This window comes from Acanthopagrus latus, chromosome 18, assembly GCF_904848185.1.
Source record: "Acanthopagrus latus isolate v.2019 chromosome 18, fAcaLat1.1, whole genome shotgun sequence".
NCBI classification, from domain to species: domain Eukaryota; kingdom Metazoa; phylum Chordata; class Actinopteri; order Spariformes; family Sparidae; genus Acanthopagrus; species Acanthopagrus latus.
The window spans coordinates 1,842,180-1,868,508 of NC_051056.1; the positions used below are offsets into that span (position 1 = coordinate 1,842,180).

Below are 26,329 nucleotides of genomic sequence, written 5' to 3' on the forward strand. Positions count from 1 at the left end.
CAAAGAATCATAAAATCAGTGCCCACAACTTTGTATTTTAACAACAGTTGAAGCTGAAGCAGTCCCTCTTCAAATCCACATTCAAGTAACACCTTGTAGGTTTAGGGAACTGACTTTTTATAATGGAGAGGTGGTCCAGTACCTCCTGCACACTGGTACACTCAGGATCTAACACATACAGGACAGTAGCAGTGTGTGTGTGTGTGTGTGTGTGTGTGTGTGTGTGTGTGTGTGTGTGTGTGTGTGTGTGTGTGTGTGTGTGTGTGTGTGTGTGTGTAATCTCACGGCTCATTGGGTCTTATTCTGTCCCTGGCGGCATTTTTCTGATTATCCACTGAGCAGTCTGTTATTATAGCTTACTGTGTGTGTGTGTGTGTGTGTGGAAGGCAAATATTTCTTCTTGTTTATGATATTTATCTCCTCTGTCTTCTTTTTTGTCCTTCTCCAACTCCTCTTCCTCCTCCTCCTCCTCAGGTGGAGGACGAAACAGAACCTGGACTACTGTTTCCTGATGATGTACGCTCAATCTAAAGGAACTTACTATGTCCAGGTAGGAAAGAACACAGTGTACAGATTTTCAAAATAAAAGCAGCTGAATGTATCTTGCCTTTTCTGGTGGGCTTTTAATGTGAAACACCTGCAGGAAGTGTTGAGTTTCACTGAGCCTTACAGTGATTGAATAGACAGCAGACAGATCATTTCACATTTCATGAATCCCTGTTGACTCTCAACGTGTTTGTGGTTTTCTCCTTGGTCACATCACAAACTGTTGTTTGTGGGTTACAAACAACATGTTGTTTGTTTCATCGTGGAGGACTTGATAAAAGCTGACTGATGGATTCTCTCGCCCCCTCCACACCTCATATTAACATTTTAATGCATATATAAACACTCCCTGCTCGTCGCTGTTGACTTTTATGAATATATTCATTGAAGCACTGACGCCAGGAAGCAAACAGTCCAGTAAAGTGTCAGTTTGACTCACCTGATGCCTCCATCACACAGTCTTGAAGAGAGTGTCTGTTCAGAACAAGTCACTTTGAGTTATTCAACAGATCATTTAACAGTGATCAGCCCAGCCCCAGCTCCAGGATCATACAGTGACAGTTAATGTTTCTGCTAAAAAACTTCATCGTCTGGTGTAGTCATCTACACTCAAACCTGACTCATACATCACCGTATTTTTGTCTCCTATGGATGATGTCATCACCCACATCCTCCTCCTATGATGTCCTGATCTCAAAGACAAAGTGAACCTCAGAGGATCAGTGTCCATCATACAGCCTGCAGCTGTCAGCATGCTGTTGTCATAGAGACAAGATGCACATGCAGTGTTTTTCCTCTCAAAGCTGAAATCACAGCCAGAACTTTTCATCCCTGAAAAAAATGCAATGTGGACACAGGCCCTTAGTTTCACATCAAACACCCTGAGAGCTGCAGCAGCAAAAACAAAATCCAACAATTTCAAGAACATCTTGTTGAGAAGTGTGTTTCAGATAGAGACTTCACTTTAGACTCTCACATGTGGGACTCAGCTGATGTCCCTGCACTGAATCTGATTAATCAGGACAGCCATTAAAATAAAAAGTGTCTCTGATGTAATCCTTTGAGGCTGACGAAACTGTTGCATTGTGGGTAGACTGACAGGGAAGTTAATGGAGGTGTCTCAGTGCTTCAACAAACACTCTTTGTTCCTTTTAAAGATGAGAAGAAGAAGAAACAGGCAGCGACTGTTTCCTCCTGTTTCCTCTCACATCTGAACACTAAAGCAGGTGCTGCTGGATGCCACCTGTTGAAGGGTAACACACTGAGGAGATCTCACATGTTGATATTTTACTCAAATGCTTATAGAGGAATCGCATTTCATAGAGAGAAAGAACATTTAACTAGTGATGGAGGTCTTTAATCAGACTCTCCACCTGCATGCAGTGGTTTCACCAAGGCCGTTTGTTAGGCTGGCTGGAGTGAGGATCCAAATGTGGACACTGAAGCTAGAAGTAGTTTCAAAAGTAATTTATTATTTTCAATACGAATCTGATAGTACAGTAGTCAAGCGCTCCAGGCGGAGTCCTCTTCTGGTAGTGTGGAGGTGGGAGGTGCAGGAGCTGTAGCTCATGGTGACACTATCAGTGTGGTGTGCTGACCCGCCAGAGAGGAAGGACTAAGTCAGTTGACTGTGGAGGTGAGGAGGGCTGGATGGCTGTCTTTCTGGGGGCCCTGTGCAACATGCTGTTTGGCCCCTATTTTGTCAAACTGCAATGGTTAGATTCCTAAACCTTTTAAGGTGATCCTCAGAGATGCAACAGTGTATTACATTTTAATAGTGAAACAGGCTAGAGGTGTGAAAACCTCTCTCAAATTAGAATCAAACATCTTAAGTTGACCCACCTAAGCAAGCTGAACTGATAGAAAATGATAACACAAGGTAAATGATTGGGATCCTCTAGAGCAGTGTTAATTTAGTTGACGAAGACTATTACGAAAAATATTCATCAACAAACTTCAACTTTTTTACGGACGAAAACTAAATGAAAACAAATAATAAAAAGTCAGATTTGATGACGAAGATGATGTTATTAAACATTAAACATCTATATATATATATATATATATATATATATATAGAGAGAGAGAGAGAGAGAGAGAGAGAGAGAGAGAGAGATTACTAAGCAAAATAGGTCCTATGCAAATAATTATACTATAAATGAGTTATGTTGCACTAATGCAGAAATTCCTAATCTGATTTTATATTGAACCTGCAATATATATTACAGTGTCCCTGATGAGCACTTTGTGATATTGAAGGAATGTGTTTGTGTATATTTCACAGGTTTAAAAAGTGGACTACTTGTGCCTAACTGATTATGGTCTTAACCTATATTCTGTGGGCAGAACTAACGGTCATATATGGTATAGTTTACTTTAAATGTACTTTATTTTGTGTTACTATGATTCTTTTGAATAAAACAAAGTAATACATCAAAAACATAACTAAACTTTAGGAATGTAGGCCAATTTGTTCAAATTCTATTGCCACAATAGATATTATAATAAATGTGGTAAAGAAAGATGTGACTACCTCAGCAGAGTTAACAATAATCCATTCAGAGCGATACTCTACTGCCACAATAGTCTATGATGATCCACAACAGGCCTAATATGTATGAGTGTTGTTTAGCAAACTTTACATTAGAGACCTATAAACTGAGAACACACTAACATTGTTAAATTAATCAAAAAAATAATCCTAAAGGACTGTTACGTCGCAAATATTGAAAAGCAGAGGAGGTCTATGACGGACCAGCAGCTCCCACTGGACGAGGATGAAGCAGACATGACAGAGATCTGCCTGACAACACACCCTCCCTCCCAAATGTAATGCCAACATGCTGGACCTGCTATGATTCACAGAAAACCATCACTTCAGTCAGTCTTATGGCATTCACATGTGACATATACACCTTTTCTAAAGCGAACACTTAAAGTGAAATTTTTGCCAAAAAGCAACCGAGGCTTTATTTGTAGCTGAATATGAGTCGAGTCTTCGTATAAAAGCATAATTATGAAGAAAGAGGCACTTTTACGATTTAGCTTAGTTTCGTTTTTGGGCAAGCTAATTTTCAATGGGGTGCAGGGGCACTTTTACGTGTAGAGATGTGTAGAGATCCTGGCGATACTACGAGCAAAGTTTCATGTTGTGTCGAGCCTTCTTAGTGCTTTAAAAATAGCAATTTTGATGCTAGCATAAAAGTGCCCGCTTGCCCAAAAACAAAACCACAGTAAATCTTAAACGTGCCTCTTTTGTCTTAATTGTGATTTTACGTGAAGATTTGACACATATTCAGTCGCAAATAAAGCTTTGATTGCTTTTTGGTGGGAGTTTCACTTTAAGCTAGCTAAAAATTCAGCATTAAAGCTCCCTCTCAATGCACATCATGAAAGCAAACCTTACTGTTTTTCTTCATCTAGTTTCTTCTTTTTTCAGCACCAGATCAATATGTTTGTTTTGATGCCATGTGCGCGGCCCGGTAGAGAGGCTGGTCTTGAAGCTCTTGTTGGATGATGATTTTCTCTGACCAATCAGCATGCGTATCACCTTGGCTGGCTTCAAACTGAGCAGAGGTGCTATGAAAAAAAGTACCAGGTACCTTTCACGACTCTTCCCAGGGAAAAAAAAGGCGAGTCGAGTCGAGCCCGTAGCATGCAGTGGAAAAGCACGGGTCACTCCTCAGATATTGAGGCCAGACTTGCAACTTGTGGGGGCCGCATGCACCCGCATAGTCCACATATAGTTTCATACTTACAGGGTTTCATACTTACAAATGGTAAAATGCAGGGATGCACAGCAATCCCTGGCCTGGCAGCCATCTCTTTTCTCATCTTGTTGAGGGACAACAACCACTTTGTAAAGTTCTGGCAAATGTCCCGATGTCTCTTTAAAACATGCATTGGTTTCATGCTGGCAAATATTAAGATGTACTCTTGAACAGCGGTCTCTGGCAATATCAGCTATCTTTGTTACACCAGCCCCTCCTGAGATAAGAGTCGGGTCACATATAGTTATTGTGAATGTGATATATTGCCCGTATATATGTGTAAATGTTGTTATGTGAACTGAAGCAGTGGAGTTCATCAGTGAACAAAGATGGAAATGTTGGTTTAAAGAGTAGAGAATATAATGCAGTGGAAATACTACGAACCTCAACTCAGTACTTCACCGCTTTAACTTCAAAGCTCTCAAAGTCTCAAAGTATATTTGTGTAATTTATACATTCAATATGAGATGCAAGCAGCTTGAAAGTAACATTTCAGTCAGCTTTAGGAAACTTTTTTTAGGAAAATGTCCTTTTTTTTTATTAACAACAAGAAACATTTTGTGTGCCCTCTTCTTTTTCTTATTTCTGAGGTGGCATTTTTTCCAGTGTCATGTCATGTCATTGTCCGTAACCACTTATCCCTTTCCATGGGGTTGCGGGGTGTTGCTGCTGGAGCCAATCCCAGCCTTGTCTCAGGGCGAGGGCAGGGTACGCCCTGGATAAGTCGCCAGCTCATCACAGGGCCCTCACTGATGAGCAATGTGGGGTTCAGTATCTCGCTCAAAGACACTTCGACATGCAGCTCAGCCCTGCCCGGGATGTGAACCATGACCTTCCGATCTCTAGTTGACCTGCTCTACCCGCTGAGCTACAGCTGCCCCTTTTTCCAGTGTGAAACCATAAAAGAGATGTTAGGGAGCTATATTTGGACCCATATTGTTCTGGTTGAAATGTAAATGAACTTCCTGTATTTTCCTGTCTGAGTGTGTTCTCGGTGAAGTGAGCAGTGTTTTCTGTTTTCAGGAAGGTGTCTGGTCTCTTTCACAGTCGAGACTGAAGAGGATTTCTGGAGATGAATGTTCTAGTTGGGTCTGTTGCCCTCAGTGTGATCTATGACTCTGTAGGTTTGTCCTTGAACACTGCTGGCCCTGCTGGAGCTAAACCGGGGTTATTTTTCCTGGCTACTTTCCAGTGATGGAGCGATCTCCCTGCCATCATCTCTGCTGGCAGTGGCAGAGCTGGGAAGTGTTTTGACAGCAGCGCAGAGTCAGACTGTCTGTTATGACACCTAAACTCCCTCTGAACTCTGCAGAGTGTTTCCTCGGTGGTGTGTGGTGTTGGAGGAAGGAGGTGGAGAAGATAATTACTTCGTGTCAACTCCCCTGGGATAAAAGTGGAGGATGTAAATGTCTGTCAGGGAGCAGGAACAGGTAGCAGGTATCTTTACTGTGAAGATGAATGTGTGTCTCTGCTGAACAAAAGTAAAACTGATCAGTCAACATGTCTTCTGCCTCTGAACGATGTCTGTGTGAGACCCTTGTTTCAACGATTGCATCTTCATTGCAGCAGTTTTCTGTTGGTCAGAGACATATTTGACCACCAGGGATTTTATTTCATCTAAAAACTTCAGAGCTGCACAAAGATCTGACATCAGCCAGACCACGACTCAATTATAACATCAACACTCAAGATCGAAATGTGTTTATGAATAAAAAGGACCTGATGTGTGTTCTACATGTTGTTGGGTTGTGTTCCTACATCATCACACCAGATTAATCCTCACTTCTTCCCGAGGTGAAGAAAACTTTAAAACATCACCTCATCTGAGAACCCGTGTGCCAGAAAACTCCCATGATTCCATGCTGCTTACATTTCCAGTGTTGATTTGATTGATTGACAGACTGTTTTTTTTATACCATCACATAAATGATGCATCAGTAATAACACAAACTTTTATTTTGGATACTTTTACATTTTACTGATAATATAACTCATTAGGAATTCAAGCGTATAAGTTATACTGTAAGTATTTGTACAATGTGGTATGAGCACTTGAACTGGAGTAAAGGATCTTGAGTCTTCTTCCGCCTTCAGTCTCTACGAGGAGTCTGTTCAGGTCCGTTGTAACATCTCTGATGTCAGTTTCATTTACTGCAAGACATCAAGCTCTCCAGTAATACCACTTTGTGTATCAGAACTGTGTTTGTTCTTCTGTCCTCTCTCATTAATCGTGTGACAACCCCTCAGATTTATCTTTATATTTATCTGACCCTGAGGTTGGGAACCTCTGGATTACTAATTTTATACCAAATGAGTACTTTTTACTTTATGTAGCTGATAATACATATGGAAATTTACCTCAATTTGTTTTTGTATTATTTCATATCAGTACTTTTAAAGTCTCTTTTCTCTCTCTCTCTCTCTCTCTCTCTCTCTCTCTCTCTCTCTCTCTCTCTCTCTCTCTCTCTCTCTCTCTCTCTCTCACACACAGCTAGAGGACGATATAGTGGCTCGTCCAAACTACTTCACCACTATGAAGAACTTTGCTCTGCAGCAGCCGTTGGAGGAGTGGATGATCCTGGAGTTCTCTCAGCTCGGCTTCATCGGTGAGTCAATAACAACAAGCCTCACATTAATAATTATGATGCGTTGAATTATAAATCCAGATGATGTTCTTGTGATGATGTGTATGTAGATTTTGTTAGTCCTCTGCGTCCTGCAGACTGTGAGATGTGGCTGAAAGATCTAAGACAAGGAGTAAGTGGACCTTTGGGATTAGTTCTGGTGTCACATCGTGTTCTCAAAGGTCAATAAAGAGGCTCACAGTTGAGAAGTTTCTGTAGGAGCAGCGAGGTGAAGCAGGAAGCTGAAGTCCGTCTGATGGTTGCATTATAACTAGCAGATGAACTGAAGCGTCTCCTCGGGCTGATCGGCTTTCTAACGATTCTGTCAGAGCTAATCAATGACTCCTGTGGTCCTGGATCCAATCAGCCGACATATGGAGCGCAGGCGTTACTCGCCTGGAAGCTCCAGCTGATCTGGGCTCTGGTTAGCACATTTTAAGATGTCACCATGGCAACCGGACACCTTCAAATGTTTGGGAGACATAAAAATTAAAAATGCATGACAACAATTAGACAGAGATGACTCAGTAATGTAGTTATTTACCAAAACTGACAAAACATATGACAAATAATTAATGATTTGATTCAAACAAACATATTTTCTTCAAAAGACGACAAAATTGTACACAAAAATGTACAGTTTGACTAAAATAAACACTGAATGGCACAAAACACACACAAAACAAAACAGTGTGTTTGTGTGAGGCGAGTCAGTGTTTACACACACACACACACACACACACGCACATACACACAAATTACCCATCGTCATTTTCTTCCCATGAGGCTTTGCTGCTCCACTTCCCTCTAATAGGTCCCTGGGTGCTCAGCCCGTCAGTACTGAGGCTGGGGACAGATGAATCAAGCGCTCCCCATCGTCCCCGTAGAGACAGAGCAGCTCGACAACGAAGCAGAGCGTCTTTGTAACAACACAAAGTGATCTCACACAGCGCCAACACTAAACTTTAAGCCGAGGTGGTCAAACACCTGCAGGTGTTAAAGGAACAGTTCCAGTTTTAGACTCCGTCAAACAAGAATTGACTGTCATGGTAACGATCGCTGTCTGTGAAGAGCGAGCGCAGGTTGAACTTCTGAACATTGTCTGTAACAGTCCCCAGAATATCGTGTTAGTGGCTAATGACACAGACACACCCACAGGCCACATCTATGAACAAGTCAGACTTTCATCGTATGCTCACAGTCTGGTTAGCTTTCGACGAACACTGAAGTTTGTCTCCAAATGACTTTGTTCATTAAAGCTAACCCTGAAGTTGGCATGGAAAATAAAATAAGAAAATAATCTGTGTCAAACACAAGTTTCTGATCCTCCCAGGCTCTGTTCATCAAGATAATCTTCACAGATGAACATAAATTAAGTGTGTAGCAGTTAGAAGCTAATGTGAGGCTATAAACAGACAACATCACAGTCACATGACTTAAAAGTCAACACCAATAAGAGTCTTACTAAACAATTGCTATACAGATTTTATATAAACTGATCAGAGTACAGGTTAAAGTCAGAGTTAGAACAGTGTGTAACTAAAGTGGGCCTGTAAAGACGGACTGGTGAGTAGATGAGTCTCCGTTTTTAACACACAGAAGAGCTTCATAATTAAACTGTGGGACATTTAATGATGGAGTTTATTTGGCATTATTATTTCATTAATCAAACAGTCTTTAACCTCAAGACATTTGGTGACATCATGACCTTCCTCCTTCACCATCAAAGTTTGTCAGCATGAACGACCTTAAACCCATGACACATCCTCTCGCCACTGCTGAAAAGTTCAGCCATTGCATCGTTGGTTTCAGTCACCTGGAGAAGAGATGATGAGAAATCACCAGGAGATGGATGAGGAATGGAATCCCATGGTTGTTAGACAGGATCCAGCAGAGGGCTTGAGATAGCGTGTCGAAGAGTTTAGGCTGCTTTGCAACCAAAGATGAACCTAACGGCAAAGTAATATGCACCACACCAGCAGACACTTAAGGAACGACAAAAGTCGGGGTGAATAGGGAGGACTTTGAAAGCACTGGTGATGTCTGGTTTTGAGAGCCAAGACCCTTTCCCGGCAAGTTTGATAAGGGCGATGGCATGGTTGATGGTGGCGTAGTGAAGGGAGAAGTCCCCACTCGGGATCAAGCTATTGATGCTGGGGATGATACTACCGTGGGGTGCTGAAAGATCGATGAAGATATGCTTCTTTCTGGAGTATTTCTTGTTTGCGATGCCAAGGGGGCTGATGCGGAAGTTAAGAAACTGAGGACGGGCAAATTTAATTTAATTTCGAAAGATACGGATGGTTGTGTGGAAAGTCCAGGGTGGAAACCTTCTTCAGGTCCTTTATAAGAAACTAGCTACAGTGAGATAGGTTGTGCGGGCATGCGGGCATGCGGGCATGCAAGGGAGCAGACGGGCAGGAAGCGGCACTGGGACATGGTGCATCCAGTACTGTTGAAGTTGCTGCAAATCAAACGACCTCCTTGGTGAATGATGGGTCTGCCTTTCTTATCTACCCCATTGGTTAGAGGAAAGATGACAGAAGGGGCAGATGACACCTGTTTTGGAGGTATGGGTGCTGGTGGAGCTGCCAACAACAGGCGAGAGAGGGCTGAAGCTCTTGTTCGGTTTTGGTGCAGCTCAGTGTGGGCAGCTGGATAAAGTGAAATTAGTAGTTGCCTGCTGAGGGGGAAGAATGGGTGCTGGAATCCCGGTGCCAATGACCCCAGCTGACATGAGCTGCTGGGACTGATGGAGTTGGGAGATGGAAGATCCCTGCATCCAGGCATAGGGCACTAGCAACCCGGTGCCAGATGCCCCAGCTACAGCAAGCTGCTGTGGTTGCTGGAAATAGTTGGCAGAGGGCGCTGGCATCCCAGTGCCAGGAGCCCTGGTTGAAGTGAGCTGCTGTGGTTGCTGGAAAAGGGCAGCAGAGGGCGCTGGCATCCTGATTCTGGGAGCCCTGATTAAAGCAAGGCACTGTGGTTGCTGGAAAGAAGAAGCAGAGGGTGCTGGCATTCCGGTCCCTGGAGCCCAGACTGAAGCGAGCTGCTGTGGTTGCTGGAAACAGTAAGTGGAGGGCGCTGGCATCCCAGTGCCAGGAGCCCCAGTTGAGGCGAGGTGCTGTGGTTACTGGAACAGGAAGCGGAGGGAGCTGGCATCTCAGTGCCAGAAGCCCCGGTTGGAGCACTCTGCTGTGGTTGCTTGAGACAGGCAGGAGAAGGCGCTGGCATCTCGGTGCCATGAGCCCCGGTTGAAGCAATCTGCTGTGGTTGCTGGAAACAATAAGTAGAGGGCGATGGCATGGTTGATGGTGGCGTAGTGAAGGGAGAAGTCCTCACTTGGGATTAAGCTATTGATGCTGGGGATGACACTACTGTGGGGTGCTGAAAGATCGATGATGATATGCTTCTTTCTGGAGTATTTCCTGGTTGCGATGCCAAGGGGGCTGATGTGGAAGTTAAGAAACTGAGGACGGGCAAATTTAATTTAATTTTGAAAGATATGGATGGTTGTGTGGGCATGCGGGCATGCGAGGGAGCAGACGTGGAGGAAGCGGCACTGGGACATGGTGCATGCGGTACTGTTGAAGTTGCTGCAAATCAAACGACCTCCTTGGTGAATGATGGGTCTGCCTTTCTTATCTACGCCATTGGTTACAGGAAAGATGACAGAAGGGGCAGATGACACCTGTTTTGGAGGTATGGGTGCTGGTGGAGCTGCCAACAACAGGCGAGAGAAGGCTGAAGCTCTTGTTCGGTTTTGGTGCAGCTCGGTGTGGGCAGTTGGATAAAGTGAAATTAGTGGTTGCCTGCTGAGGGGGAAGAATGGGTGCTGGAATCCCGGTGCCAATGACCCCAGCTGACATGAGCTGCTGGGACTGATGGAGTTGGGAGATGGAAGATCCCTGCATCCAGGCATAGGGCACTAGCAACCCAGTGCCAGGTGCCCCGGCTACAGCAAGCTGCTGTGGTTGCTGGAAATAGTTGGAAGAGGGTGCTGGCATCCCGTTACCAGGAGCCCCGGTTGAAGCAAGCTGCTGTGGTTGCTGGAAAAGGGCAGCAGAGGGCGCTGGCATCCTGGTGCTGGGAGCCCTGTTTGATGCAAGCTGCTGTAATTGCTGGAAATAGGCAGCCTAGGGCGCTTGCATCCCAGTACCAGGAGCCCCGATTGAAGCGAGGTGCTGTGGTTGCTGGAAATAGTTGGCAGAAGGCGCTGGCATCCCGGTGCCAGGAGCCCCAACTGAAGCGAGGTACTGTGGTTGCAGGAAACAAGAAGCAGAGGGCGCTAGCTTTCCGGTCCCAGGAGCCCACGACTGAAGCGAGCTGTTGTGGTTACTGGAAACAGTAAGTGGAGAGCGCTGGTATCTCAGTGCCATGAGCCCCAGTTAAAGCGAGGTGCTGTGGTTACTGGAAACAGGAAGCAGAGGGCGCTGGCATCTCGGTGCCAGAAGCCCCAGTTGGAGCAAGCTGCTGTGGTTGCTTGAAACAGGCAGGAGAAGACGCTGGCATCCCGGTGCCATGAGCCCCGGTTGAAGCACTCTGCTGTGGTTGCTTGAAACAGGCAGGAGAAGACGCTGGCATCCCGGTGCCATGAGCCCCGGTTGAAGCACTCTGCTGTGGTTGCTTGAAACAGGCAGGAGAAGACGCTGGCATCCCGGTGCCATGAGCCCCGGTTGAAGCACTCTGTTGTGGTTGCTTGAAACAGGCAGGAGAAGGCACTGGCATCTCAGTGCCATGAGCTCCGGTTGAAGCAATATGGTGTGACAATAAATAGAGGGCGCTGGCATCCCGGTGCCAAAGATTGGCTGTTGTAATGGCTAGAACAACAGAAGTGAAACAGAAGTCATTGTCCTTTAAAGTTTTCTGGAGAGGGGCTACTGTCCAATCTGTCATTTTTGAAGATGAAGGCCGGTCAGGGGATCTCACCGGAGTGTGGTGACGCTGCAACCGGCGAGTTGTTCGGCAGGTGTTGGCGGAACAATGGTGGGAGGCTTCGCGTCTCGGAGGCGAAGGAGTCGGCGAACTGCAGTGACAACGACTTTCTGTTCCAGAATTTCCTCGTCCTCTCTTTGCTGCTGAAGGAGGTGGACTGGGAGACACAGAGGATTCTTCGGGCAAACTATGGTAATCTTGGATGTTGAGAAGAGATAAACCAGGTGGGATACGGACCATGGATGAGACCGAGTTGGTGTTCTTTGAACTCACTCGTTTCCTGGGCGTCTTTTGAGTCACTGAAATTGGGGTCTCGGGTAAAGAGGTGAAGCGGAAGTTGTCGGCTTCTGGTGAATGGTAATCCTGATCTCGTCTGAAAAGGTCATCGTCCGACGGGGATAGTGATACGAAGTCCATAATGAGGTGAGTAATGTTGCCCGTGCAAAAGTTTGGATGTGCTCGAGGCGATGTTGCGTGATCTTGTGTGATTTCGTATCTGGCAAAATACGAGGCGCAGAATACGAGAGCGAAAAAAAGGAGAGGGTCAGGTGGTTATTTATAAGGATACTGGAATTGGTGCTGTTGAGGTGTGGTCCTACTCCTGAAACTTTGCTGTATAAGCTTCAATTAATGTCTTGTTAAGAGCATCAGTTACATGCTTTTGTAACTGTGTGATATATGTCCTATCTATGCTGCAAAAAGTTACACAACACAAATAGTTTGAACTAAATGAAATTTACAGCTTTAAATGTCAAATCTTTAATCTGCTTTTCCTGAACTGCATCAGACGATCAGACTTCTTGTCAGGTAAACAGAATCCAGCTCTGTCTGTTTACATGCACTATGTTTGTTTAGTGTGTCATTGAGTTCCCTCCTCCAATCACCAGCTTCAGTTGGACCATACACCCTGAGACTGTTCTGTAGTACTGAGGTGAAGACATGTTGGTTTGAGTCCAGAGTCTCCGCATCGTCTCCCTGCTCCAGGCCTCGCTTCCTCCACCAAAACAAATTAAACATTTTCAGTGTGAATTATTGATTTTGTCAGACTTGGGACAAAAGAGAGGACTCAGATGCAGATTGACAGAAGTAGAATCAATATTTTATTTTTCTGATTCGCGACTCTTCAGAAGACGTGATAAATAAAACACTATGAAAAATCTCTGAGGACAGACAAGACAAAACAACATAAGACGCTCCCGAAGGAGGAAAACCTACTCTACTCTTAATATCTGTAATATGAAATTTAACAAAAGAAAAGTCACTCCGCAGAGGATGGCGCAAGGCTATGAAAAATACTCTACTCTATCCAAAAACCAAAATATAACAGAAAGCGCTCCCAAAGGAGGAAAAAGAAACAAATGCAAAACTTCTAAACTGTAACACAAAATCTAACCAGAAAATTTACAAAATCAAAATCACTCTCTTAAGAGGTCTGAACACAGAAAAATAAAACAAGATAATACTTAACAAGACGTAATTTTCAAGGACTGTGAGACAAGGGCTTGGGTACATGACAAGACGACGAAATACTTAGGCGACGCAGACAGGGGAAGACAAAGACTTTATACACACACACACACGAGGGAGGGAGACACAGGTGCAAACAATCAGGAATTAGGGATGATGTCAGACCAGGAACACAAGAGGAAGGGCACGTGATCTGAAACGAGAGGAGAGTTATTTTCAAAATAAAACATGAATTCACAGGACAGATCCCAAAGGCGAGACAACCTCACCACGATGTGACAGATTTCACTGATAGTGGTGAAAAGAATCAATTATAACGTTATGTGTGTTATATTGTCTCTGCTGCTGACACACAAGTGCATGCACACACACACAGAACTCAGTCCGATTTATGTTTAGAGGCATTTCTGATCCCTTTAATTTAAGCGTGACTGTACGTGTGCAGAGCAGAACATACTTAAACTCATACTTCTGTTTCAGCATTAAGACAGAAATCCTCTGATGTGATACTCCCTCTGCGTGTGAAGCTGATGAAACTGTTGCATGATGGGTATTCTGACAGTGAAGTCAAAGGAGGAGTGTGTGTCGCACTTTGTTGTTCTCAAAGAGAATAAGTGCGTCGGAGAGTCCAAGATCATCCAGCTCTGAGATCCAATCAGTGTTACAGCAGAACCAGAATAATCATGGAGATAATGACCAGATGTGAGCATGTGGAGCGCTCACACTGATGTTAGCCTGTTGTGGAGCTCACACTAATGTTAGCCCATCGCATTATTTTCTTAAAAAGTAGCTTCACATGTGAAAATGGTGCTTCAGTTGCAGATTTACTGTCTGAAGATACATCTCTAAATAGACAGAGACATTTTCACACCAAATGTGGTTAGAAAACATATTTCTGTAATATTAAAATTCCTGATGAGTGTTTCACTCTGTAAGTTTCTGTCCTGAGGTGCCTTGTACATTCTTAGGTTCAGTTGTCCAGAGATCACTGGATGAATCTCCAACTGAACCAGAATGTGAGGTGGCCGTTTTTAAAGTGCAGATGCCTGAATGAACTCCTGACTTCACATCTTTATTGTCTTCATTTCTATGAACACACAGTTCAGGCATAGTTGAGGCGAGGGGACGTTCTCAGGGATTTAAAGGTCAAAAACTGAACTGAACTGAAAAGAGCGTCTCACTGGACCGAACCATGACGAGGGTAAATTGAAAGGCCGACAGAGAGCTCAGCTCGGCTCCTGCCCCTGCTGCTCCGCCCTGATTTGTTTGGACGTTTCAGCCTCTGAAGGGCCAGATGTGCGACGAGGCAACAGAATAAAAACCCCCTGCAGATGTAAACAAGGCTGGACTGAAGCTAAACTTAGCAAATGCAAGATTTGAACAGCTGAATTACAGAGCGGCCCTGCAGCACTGCAGCTCTCTGCTCTGTCTGATTTAATTCAGTGAGTCAGCTTCACCCTGATGAATTTATTAAAGCAGCCGCTGCTCGCAGGCAACTCGGGGTCAGGGAGGAATCCTAAGGTCAAAAACGAGGACTGGGGAGGACGTGGAGGAGGATGTGACACTCTGGCAGTCTGGATGGAGAAGAAACATCCGCGAGTGAAATCAACATCATCCAGCTCAAGGCCGAGACTCCTGCTGGGCTCCATCGCTCCTCTCCTCCATTTGTATTCACCTCCATCTATCTTGAAATCACTCTCTCTCTCTCTCTCTCTCTCTCTCTCTCTCGCTCTCTCTCTCTCTCTGGTTGTGTCTCTACCTCACTCTATCATCTCCACATCAAATTCAGTCTGAAACAAGCCCGGCTGGCTGAGCAGGAGGCTCGCTGCTGCCAAAGAAAGGTTCAGATTCATTCAGAAAACAAACCAACCAGTGAACATGAGATTAGAAAGATGGATTTAGCATTGAGCAGCAGCTCCTCTGAGCTCTGATTGATTGGATGAAAGGAAGCGTTGATGACTCAGATCTGATCTCAGCTCAAAGTTTATTTAGGAAGGATCTTATTTCGGGAGAGGAATATAGCTTGAAGCCTACAGCAGAGCTAACTGAAGAAATACATATGTTGAGAGGCCACAGACCCAGGACTGAATTCAAAATGAGCAGCACCATTGTTGTTAAGAAATGACATTGAAGCTGACACTGATGTTAGCCTGTTGGAGAAGCTAGCATTCATGTTAGCCTGTTGGAGTGCCTGTTGTAACGCTGTTGTTAGCCTGCTAGCTTTAAGTGTCACAGACCATGTATTATTATTTTATCATCCCCCTACTGACACATTAACAGCTAAAATTAAATGCCCGTTTTTTCCTGTCCATTATAACAAGCTAGCTTGCTAGTGACAAAATGTATGAATCTTGATTGCAATTGTCTCCATCAAATAAATCTTAATTATCAAACTGTGTGGTTATTCCGAACAAGAAAAGTAGAAGCTGAGAATTGGAAGTAAGAACTAAATGTTTCAGATCAGACTCTGACAGCTGAGCTGTTCTCACTGACCAATCTAAACCATCTTATTCTCTGACAGGTAAGATGTTCAAGTCGCTGGACCTGTCGCTCATAGTGGAGTTCATGCTGATGTTCTACAAAGACAAACCCATCGACTGGCTGCTGGACCACATCATGTGGGTCAAAGTGTGCAATCCAGAAAAGGATGCAGTGAGTATCTGACACTGATCTCATGAGCACCAACAGAAGTCTTTACAGTCAGTCTGCAGAAAGAAACATCAGAACAGAGACTGAAGATCAACTGATCCTGTGTTCTTCCTCAGCAGCTGTTCTGTTGTGATGTTCTGCTGGGATGTTCTGTTGTGATGTTCTGTTGTGATGTTCTGTTGTGATGTTCTGTTGTGATGTTCTGTTGTGATGTTCTGTTGTGATGTTCTGTTGTGATGTTCTGTTGTGATGTTCTGTTGTGATGTTCTGTTGTGATGATCTGTTGTGATGTTCTGTTGTGATGTTCTGTTGGGATGTTCTGTTGGGATGTTCTGTTGTGATGTTCTGCTGGGATGTTCTGAGGATTCATAAAGATAATGCATTTGTGTCTCTGTCAGAAACACTGTGACAGACAGAAAGCCAACCTGAGGATTCGCTTCAAACCGTCTCTCTTCCAACATGTCGGCACACACTCGTCTCTGGCTGGAAAAATACAGAAGCTCAAGGTAACCTGTGTGTGTGTGTGAGAGGTCATCCAGCAGCAGATTAGATTAATCCTTTTATGTCCATTAGTCACTTTTCATGTTTGATTTAAAGGCACATTTAGTTCACATGTATACGTTTAAATGAAAATATTTTATTTCTCATGACACTGTTGCCACATAACTTCCATTTGCCCTGGACTGTTGCTATATTTCATGTTTTTCATGGCTCAAGTTAATAATAGTGTTTTAGGAAATCAGACGAGATAACTCCAGTGATGCTGACGTCTTGTTTCAGGATCAGATTGAAATGCTGCTCACATGGAGCTGCTATTGTTTCATTAAATCATGTCTGACTAGCTGACAAACATCCAGCCTGAGGCTCAGCTCAACTCTGCCCTCGGGCCTGTTGCTGACTGAGGCAAATCATTTTCTTCACAAGTGCAAACACTTGTAGGTTAGAGCCCCACTGCCACACTGGGACAAACAGGTATATTTAATAATGAAGTCATTTATTTACAACAACACATTGTTTACTGTCGTGCTATAAAAAACAAAATACACAGTGTTCATGTGTCTGCTGGTTTAGATTCAGTCTCAGGATGACTCTGTAGAAGCTGGTGTTCAGTGGGATGTATGGAGACATGTCTTTGTACTGTACGTGTGCATCCGCTCCCGGAAGGATTGTAATCATGGAAGATAAATGAAGTTGGCAAAGATTCATGTTGAAGTCAGTGAAATCAAAGACAAATCTAACAGCAGGACAGAACCTCTCCACTCCCACGCTTCAGCCCTGCTCCACCTGCACCCCTGTGTACATGCAGGGCACATACTGGATGGAAATCTGTGCTGCAGAATTGTCTTCTCTCATGTTCTTGGCTGGTAAAATAAGACATTATATCTGAGCTGCAAGTCAAAGTTTTCTGTACCTCCGGTAGCACTGAGCAGTAGACTGGTGGTACTGGTCAGCAGCCAGTGTAAAGTGTAGAGTTTAGTGAGTTTGAAAAAGGTTTGGTTCGGTCCAAGTTAAGTCTGTGGAAATGAAGATTAAAAGCCTCTGCAGTCGGCAGCTCAGCAAGCGTTCACACACAAACTGCAGTATCTCACAGCAGTGGCAGCTTCTCTTCCTGCCAGCAGCTCAGAGCTGAACGCCGCGGCTCGCCTCTGATTACTGTGTTAAGAGCGATGGATATTAGCCCCGCTGACTGCTGCTGCAATCTGGCCCAATCAATTGAGTATTGATCTGGCCGTCCCGGACCACCGCTTTCCCGATGAGGCTGGCCAGCATGGGAAGCTGTAGACGGAGGCTAAACATAGCTATTACCCTCCAGCCTGAAACGTTCACTGTGGTTTAGTAAGAAAATCAGTCTTGGTTTCAAAATTAAAGTTAAATTAAAAGAATTAAAGTGGAAGTGGGATTTATTGAACTGTGGAGAGGCGTGTAATAACAGAGTCAAGAGATTTGTTCATATGGAAAAGTCTAAAATAATTACTGGAGTGAAAATAAAGAAACAGAGACATCATGCTTCATCTCAAGAAACTGAGTCTCTGTGTCTCTCTCAGTGTCTCTGTGAGTCTGTGTCTCTGTGAGTCTGTGTCTCTGTGAGTCTGTGTCTCTGTCAGTGTCTCTGTGAGTCTCTGTGTCTCTCTCAGTGTCTCTGTGAGTCTGTGTCTCTGTGAGTCTGTGTCTCTGTCAGTGTCTCTGTGAGTCTCTGTGTCTCTCTCAGTGTCTCTGTGATTCTCTGTGTCTCTCTCAGTGTCTCTGTAAGTCTGTGTCTCTGTGAGTCTCTGTGTCTCTGTGAGTCTGTGTCTCTCTCAGTGTCTCTGTGAGGCTGTGTCTCTGTGAGTCTGTGTCTCTGTCAGTGTCTCTGTGAGTCTCTGTGTCTCTCTCAGTGTCTCTGTGAGTCTGTGTCTCTGTCAGTGTCTCTGTGAGTCTCTGTGTCTCTGTCAGTGTCTCTGTGAGTCTGTGTCTCTGTCAGTGTCTCTGTGAGTCTGTGTCTCTGTGAGTCTGTGTCTCTGTCAGTGTCTCTGTGTCTCTGTGAGTCTGTGTCTCTGTCAGTGTCTCTGTGAGTCAGTGTCTCTGTGAGTCTGTGTCTCTGTCAGTGTCTCTGTGAGTCTGTGTCTCTGTCAGTGTCTCTGTGAGTCTCTGTGTCTCTCTCAGTGTCTCTGTGAGTCTCTGTGTCTCTGTCAGTGTCTCTGTGAGTCTCTGTGTCTCTCTCAGTGTCTCTGTGAGTCTCTGTGTCTCTGTCAGTGTCTCTGTGAGTCAGTGTCTCTGTGAGTCTGTGTCTCTGTCAGTGTCTCTGTGAGTCTCTGTGTCTCTCTCAGTGTCTCTGTGAGTCTCTGTGTCTCTGTCAGTGTCTCTGTGAGTCTCTGTGTCTCTCTCAGTGTCTCTGTGAGTCTCTGTGTCTCTCTCAGTGTCTCTGTGAGTCTCTGTGTCTCTCTCAGTGTCTCTGTCAGTGTCTCTGTGAGTCTCTGTGTCTCTGTCAGTGTCTCTGTGAGTCTCTGTGTCTCTGTCAGTGTCTCTGTCAGTCTCGGCGAGTATCTCTATGAGTTTTTCTGTGAGTGTCTCTGCAAGTATCTCTGCACTGAACTGAAGCTAAATTAGTCATCAAGGACAGCTAGCAAGCCTGGCAATGATACCAGTCTAGTGTAAAAGGCTGTTGGCAGTCTGGAATGACTAACGGTTCTGATCATGTGCTTATCAGTGCACAGTGATGTCATCTCAGTGTTTCTGGTGACTCTGCAGTGACACAGTGAGGCAACAAATACAAACCGTGTGGAGAAATGAGTGCCAAATATCTGAATGTGTTTGGCTGTATGAACACTTTCACTCCCGCTTGGCTCCAGGACAAGGACTTTGGGAAACAGACCCTCCATAAGGGTCATGCCAACCCACTGGCAGAGGTGACGACCAGCCTGAAGACCTACCAGCACTTCACCCTGGAGAAAGCCTACCTGGGGGAGGACTTCTTCTGGGCCTTCACACCTGTAGCAGGGGACTTCATACGGATACGATTTTTCACACCTGTCCGGATCGAGAGGTTGGTACAAAAGACTTACTGGGTTCGAGGTACAGTGCTAGAAGGGGGTACAGGCTGTGGAGGGTACCAGGTGACACCTGACATGTTCTCAGGGGGAACCAAGAGTACTAGAGTTTAGAGGATGTGAGAGGATTCAAAGGACACCAGGGAGGGTGATGGGGGCTTAGGGCCAGCAAGGGGCACGAGGGGTTAGCAATCCTCACTGGCTACAAGAGCTGGAGGAAGGCTACGGGGGTACGAGGGTACCAGAGGATTTCTGAAATGTTGTGCTGTCTAATAATACCTGAACGAGATGACAACAGTGGCCTCTAGGTAATTTGAGTTTGAGAGCCCTGAGGTAAGAGGTACCAAATGTTACCAGAGGACCAGGAGTCTCAGAGGGTCCAGGTGGCACCATGTGTTCAAGATGTCAGGGACACAGGGGCACCAGATGTTATATGTTTTAACAGATACCAGAAGATACAAGGCTGTATCAGGGTGCAGACTGAACGAAGAGTCACAGGATTTCAGGAGAACAGGGTCACAGTGTACTGAAGCATACAAAGATTGATATGGTCTCAAGGCAACTTCCTGCCTGGTAACACAAACTTGGATTCCCAAGAGCTTCCTATAGGGTAATACCCAATATTAGCAGTCTCAAAATATTATATGTTCATATAGAGGAACCAGCAGAATTGAGTTTTATTCAACACATACTGAACAGCCTCTCTGACTCTGCCCGTCTCTCTTTATCTTCCAGGTATTTCTTTCGGAGCGGAAACATTGAACATCCAGGAGACAAGCTGTTCAACACGTCAGTGGAGGTTCTGCCATTCGATGTGAGTCTTGAAATCCAGTCCAGTTACTGAACCAATTATCAATTACAAAATTTTTCTATCAGCGATAAAAACTTTCTCACTAAGTTAAAAGCTGAGATCTGATGTTGACGCCTCTGAAAAGAAGACTGACAGTTCAAGAAACATTAGCAGCTTACAGACAAATGTTTAAAGAGAAAACAGATAAAACCCTGACCTTCAGGTATGCTGGTGAATCTGGACATTAAAGAAAAGCTTCTTGGACTTCTGGTGAGCGCTTCAAGATGGCGGCATAGTCTCAAGATGGTGGCATAAGTCTCCCGGTCACTTTGACATTAAACTCCACTAGAACTCGAAAATTACAATTAGAATAAACTAAAATGACCTAGAATGACTGGGGTTAAATGCAAGAAAGCACTGGGGAAAAACAAAGACAATGACAAGGGTAAAGAAAAGAAATCAAGAGACAGCAAACCCAGCGTGTGAAGAATGGAGTCAGGTGGCGAGGAGGGCGACTTAACCATCGCTAAAGCTATCCAAAACCTGGGCAGAGATATATAAAACCTGAAGACGTAACTCTCTGAGATTTACACCAACAACAAGTGTGAATACTGTATTATCAGACACCACAAGGTATTGTTTATATGATATCGCACAGTTAAAGTTGTGGAGGAAAATGCTCCATAAAAATTTGTATAATATGCAGGTGATGCAATTCTTAACATAGACTCACTAATTTAAACACCCCTTCTCCCCAACTTTTAAACACCTGTATTCTAGTTTTATGTTTTCCTCTTAATCCCAGGTATTTAAATAAGAGAAGGAAAAAAAAAAAGCTGACCATGAAGAAACTAAATGACCATTTGGCTCAAGAAGCAGAGAGACTTTGCTTGCTGCAAAGAGGGAGCCCCTACATCCTGTAGGGCTGATTCTCCACTAGCAGATGGATGCGTTTGTGAAGATGGCAGGGCAGTGACTCTAATTCTGGTACTTTTAAACTCCTTTAATTGGACACTTGATAAAAGGACAACTTTGCCTTCATGGAGCGAAACTGTTATTTCAGTCATTCCAAAAGAAGGCAAGAACAAAATGCTATGTAGCTCATACAGACCAATTTCAGTCTTACATGAGGATTATAAACTATATGCCTCCATCATGTCCAAGAGACTGGATTCTTTCATCGCTGAATTAATCAATACTGACCAAAGTGGTTTTGTCCAGGGACGCCAAACACAAAATAATATTAGATGCTCCCTTTACATAATACACAACACTAAAAAAATCTAACACTACTGCCGTCTTAGCCGGTGTGGAAGCTTAAAAAGCTTTTGATCGTGTTAGCTGGGAATATTTGTTTTTAGTCTTAGAGCGGTTTGGATTTACTGAAAAATCCATTAATAGTATAAAGACATTATACTCCGCCCCTACAGCAAGAATCAGGATAAATGGTCGTCTTACTGATCGTATAAAACTAGAAAGTTCTACCCGCCAGGGATGCCCCCTTTCATCAGCCCTTTTTGCACTCTACATGGAACCCTTGGCCCAAGCAATAAGGAGGACTTATACGATATACACTGTACAATAAAGGGAATTATGGTCAATAATAGGGAACACAAAATAGCACTGTATGCTGATGATGTCTTGCTATACATCCGTAATCCAGATGTCTGTCTCTCTGCCCTGCTGGATCTCCTTGACATATTTACCACATATTCAAGCTATAAACTCAATCTACAAAAAACACAAATATTAACATTTAATTACAATCGCTTGTCTGGGCTTAAGCAAAGAATCTCTACCGACTGGTCTCAAAGAGCAATCAAATAACTGGGGGTCTGGTTAACACATTGTCCTGGTGACTTGTATAAAAAAAACTATGAAACTGTAAACAAGAAAATGAAGGAGGATTTTGATAGTTGGTCAACATCCCTACTAAATTTTAGTGCAAGAAGTGACACAATAAAAATGTCTATTCTACCCAGATTGCTGTATGTATTTGTGTCACTACCAGTTAAGATCCCAACAGTCAATTTAAGGAATGGGACAAAAAAAATTCACAATTTATTAGGAATGGTAAGAAACCAAGGGTAAAATACAGTACTTTAACTACCAGTAGGGTGGGAGGCGGTATGTCTCTACCTAATCTTAGAGATAATTACCACACTGCCCAATCAAAGACCTTTTCTTGTGTGATAGTGAATATAAGGCAAGGTGGAAGGAGATGGAGATTGAATGTAATGGTGTCCCGATACAGGCAATGACTGGAGATCATAAATGAACAATAACTTGTCAGGACCACTTGAGTCAACTTCCCTCATTCACTTTGCACACCTGGTTTGATGTGGTTAAGCAATTACATTTGTGGACCCAGCTGAAAAAACTTATTTGGTTTGCACATGACACAGAATTTAAACTAAACTGTATGGATTCTAGATTTAAATGCTTGTCAAAAAAAGGTATTATTCCTTACTGTACCATAATGGTGAAAAATACATGACAAAATGATCACACACTGATATAACTCAGAAAAATGTGATTTTTTTTAAACACCTACAGCTACGGCAATATTTTTTGAAAGAAATTGGGAAAAATTAGGCAATTACGGATCCTAATGAAATAATGCAATTAACAGTTAAAGCATACATGGGTGGCTCTAAATCAGTGGTTTCTACCAGGGAGTAACAAAGGGGAGGGGGGCTACTACATTCTACATAAAGGAGAGATGGGAAAAAGAATTAAATGATAAGATATCCAATCAGCAATGGGCGAACATGTGAAAACTGCCATCTCTACCTCTTGCTCCATGTATTGGCGTGAATTCTGTTGGAAGAACCTTGTCTGTTTTTTTTTTTACTTCTAAAATGACATACCTGATGACATACCTAACATCAGTAGATCATAACTGTTAGAGAAAATGTGGGAATGATGGAGCAGACCACCACCACATCTTTTGGAGCTGCCCAAAGATATAATTATTTTGGGGATGTACTTGGGGACGGAAAATGATGCAACATATTCGTGGGAGGAAGATTCCGTTTACATGTACATCACTTTATTTGGGTGACCTTCCTGAAGAAATAACAAGAAATGATAGATATCTTCTGAATGTACTGATAGTAGCAGCAAAGAAAGCAATAACTCGTAAATGGTTACAGACTGATCCACCAATGGTAGACAATTGGCTTAAGGTGATCGCGGAGATCAATGAGATAAAGAGACTGACATTTTTACTCAGACTGAAGAATGACTTATACATTTCAAAATGGTCAAAAAGAAGAGGATATTTGTTAACGTGTTTTGAGGTGGTGTCTTCCATTTTGTTTTATTTGTTTGTTTTATCCCCGTCTACCCTGTACACTAACATGGAAACTTCAAACCCCCTTGCCATTTCTGTGTCAAAAAAGCTAATAAAATCTAAGTTGAAAAAAAGAAAAGCTTCTTGCCCTGTAAGATGTTTAAGTTTAGTGTTACCAGAGCTCAGATATTAACTTGATGAGTGCAGCATGATAACTTTACACAACTCAAATATAAGTTGAACCCCGGGGCGCTGCTTAGCTCGGTTAGCGCGCGCGACCCAAGTGCCGAGGCGCTGCAGCGGACCTGGGCTCAACTCCTGGCCCAGGTCCCTTTGCTGCGTGTCACTCCCCCTCTCTTACCCTGTTTTCTATCACTCTCCTCTTCAAACTGTACTATCAATAAAGCCAGAAAAGGCCAAAAAAATACTTAAAATATATATTTTTTTTTTAAATGAACCCATTTCATAATTGGAAATAAATCAACTTTATCTGTAACAAGAGATCAGCTGTGTGATGGATCTGTACCAAATTATATTGTTTCACTACTCACACATCAACACCTGATATTACTGAGGACAGACTCTCTGGGAGCCGAGGCAGAGTGATGGATCACTGCTTCTTCCTCCTCTGTGGTCTCCTGTAAGATGAAGGCTGATTAAGACTAAGTGTCACAGCGGGACAGAGCGACAGATACAGAGAGGAAGAGGATCCCCGGCTGAGATCAACCTCAGCAGAGGAGAGGGAGGAGTAAAAAAAACAAAAAAAACAAAAAATCAGCTGACACCTAGAGCAGGCTGAGGGAGAGAGAGGAGGTGGAGGTGGTTGCTGGGGTAACACTGACCAGGAGAGAGGAGGAGAGGGAGATGATGTCAGGGACTGATGGGAAGGAAGGATGTGGTTAATCAAGATGACAAAAACAAGAAGAGATGTCTGAGATTTAAGAGTTTTTTCATTTTTAATCACCGTCAGTGATTCTGTTTCTGAGAAGAATTTGGATTTCAGCTTCTTCTCTAAAAACTAACAAAGAGAGACACAGTGATGATTAGTCCGCTTCGTGTTTTTCAGTTTGTGTCTTCATGTTGGATCTCCGGCTTGTGGCTCGGTTCTGCCAGAGGGAACAATGCGGTAAAAACGTGCCAAGTGATTTGACACAGTTGATTTTGCAAAAGAGGCCCAAAAGAATAACGTGTTTAAAAACAGTTAATCGGTGCTTGAAGTGGGAAATTGTAAGTGCCTGAACTCATTCACATGTGCATTAAGAAACAGGTAATGAACGTGTAATCTTGTAACTGTGTTTTCAAGAAGATTTAAAGTCATTATGCAACAGTTTGGGACACTTTTGGTTTCTGGCAGAGAGGTAAATGAGAAGATCAACACCCCTCTCACTGAAATGTGTTCAATATAAAATATTTATATAAAACTTTAATATGAAGCTACATTTGAAGCAACAGACAACATTCAGTTAGCTTAGCTTAGCATAAAGTCTGGAAACAAACTGGACAGACGCGTGAGAGTTGTCAGTATCATTGATCAGTTCTTGGAGAAAAAAGCAAACAAGGATTTTTTCAAACTGTCAAAGAAAAATTTAAAAATACGTGTTTGATTTTATGAACTATAATCATGAGGGCAGCATAAAAAGTCATGTAAACACCAAACATGACAAAATCATATACAATAGATAGGATATATATAAGATAGGAATATAAAACATCTCTACAAACATATAAACAAAATAAATAAATCAACAACACAGTCAAAGGAATCAGATGAAAAGGTGTTATTGAAGAGAATAATGAGCTGATGTATTAATTACAGGTATGGTGAAGACCTTCATGTGAACATGTGCAGGATCTCTCCGTTGTGTCTTCAGTGAGCATGTCCACAACACAGGAAGGAGCAAGGCCAGTCATCCATTTAAAGGAGCATTATGCAGTTTTATAGAAAAAATTCAAACTCAGAATTTTAATATTTACACTATTAATGAGCTAATGATGAAAATATACACTATATTACCAAAAGTATTCGCTCACCCATTCAAATGATCAGAATCAGGTGTTCTAATCACTTGGCCTGGCCCCAGGTGTATAAATTCAAGCACTCAGGCATGCAGACTGTGAAACAAGACATTTGTGAAAGAATGGGCCGCTCTCAGGAGCTCAGTGAATTCCAGCGTGGAACTGTCATAGGATGCCACTTGTGCAACAAATCCAGTCGTGAAATTTCCTCGCTCCTAAATATTCCACAGTCAACTGTCAGCTCTATTATAACAAAATGGAAGCGTTTGGGAACAACAGCAACTCAGCCACGAAGTGGTAGGCCACGTAAAGTGACGGAGAGGGGTCAGCGGATGCTGAAGCGCATAGTGCAAAGAGGTCGCCGACTTTCTGCACAGTCAATTGCTAGAGAGCTACAAACTTCATGTGACCTTCAGATTAGCCCAAGTACAGTACGCAGAGAGCTTCATGGAATGGGTTTCCATGGCCGAGCAGCTGCAGCCAAGCCACACATCACCAAGTGCAATGCAAGGCGTCGGATGCAATGGTGTAAAGCACGCCGTCACTGGCCTCTAGAGCAGTGGAGACGCGTTCTCTGGAGTGATGAATCACGCTTTTCCATCTGGCAATCTGATGGACGAGTCTGGGTTTGGAGGTTGCCAGGAGAACGGTACATTTCAGATTGCATTGTGCCAACTGTGAAATTTGGTGGAGGAGGAATTATGGTATGG

General features: G+C 43.5%; 1 protein-coding gene across 2 annotated transcripts in view; it reads left to right on the plus strand.

Moving 5' to 3' along the window:
* mgat4b (alpha-1,3-mannosyl-glycoprotein 4-beta-N-acetylglucosaminyltransferase B) overlaps window positions 1-26,329 on the plus strand; it is a 110,702-nt gene that overhangs the window by 71,085 nt on the left and 13,288 nt on the right. Inside the window, exons 7-13 of one of the 2 annotated variants that reach the window (XM_037077380.1) lie at window positions 475-550; window positions 6,808-6,922; window positions 15,864-15,994; window positions 16,390-16,497; window positions 19,321-19,514; window positions 20,254-20,332; window positions 25,420-25,661. In XM_037077380.1, the coding sequence (XP_036933275.1) occupies window positions 475-550; window positions 6,808-6,922; window positions 15,864-15,994; window positions 16,390-16,497; window positions 19,321-19,514; window positions 20,254-20,332; window positions 25,420-25,428 (712 nt within the window). In that variant the 3' untranslated portion in view covers window positions 25,429-25,661. Of the gene's footprint in view, window positions 1-474; window positions 551-6,807; window positions 6,923-15,863; window positions 15,995-16,389; window positions 16,498-19,320; window positions 19,515-20,253; window positions 20,333-25,419; window positions 25,662-26,329 lie in introns of those variants that run through there. The other variant, XM_037077379.1, reaches the window with a different exon arrangement.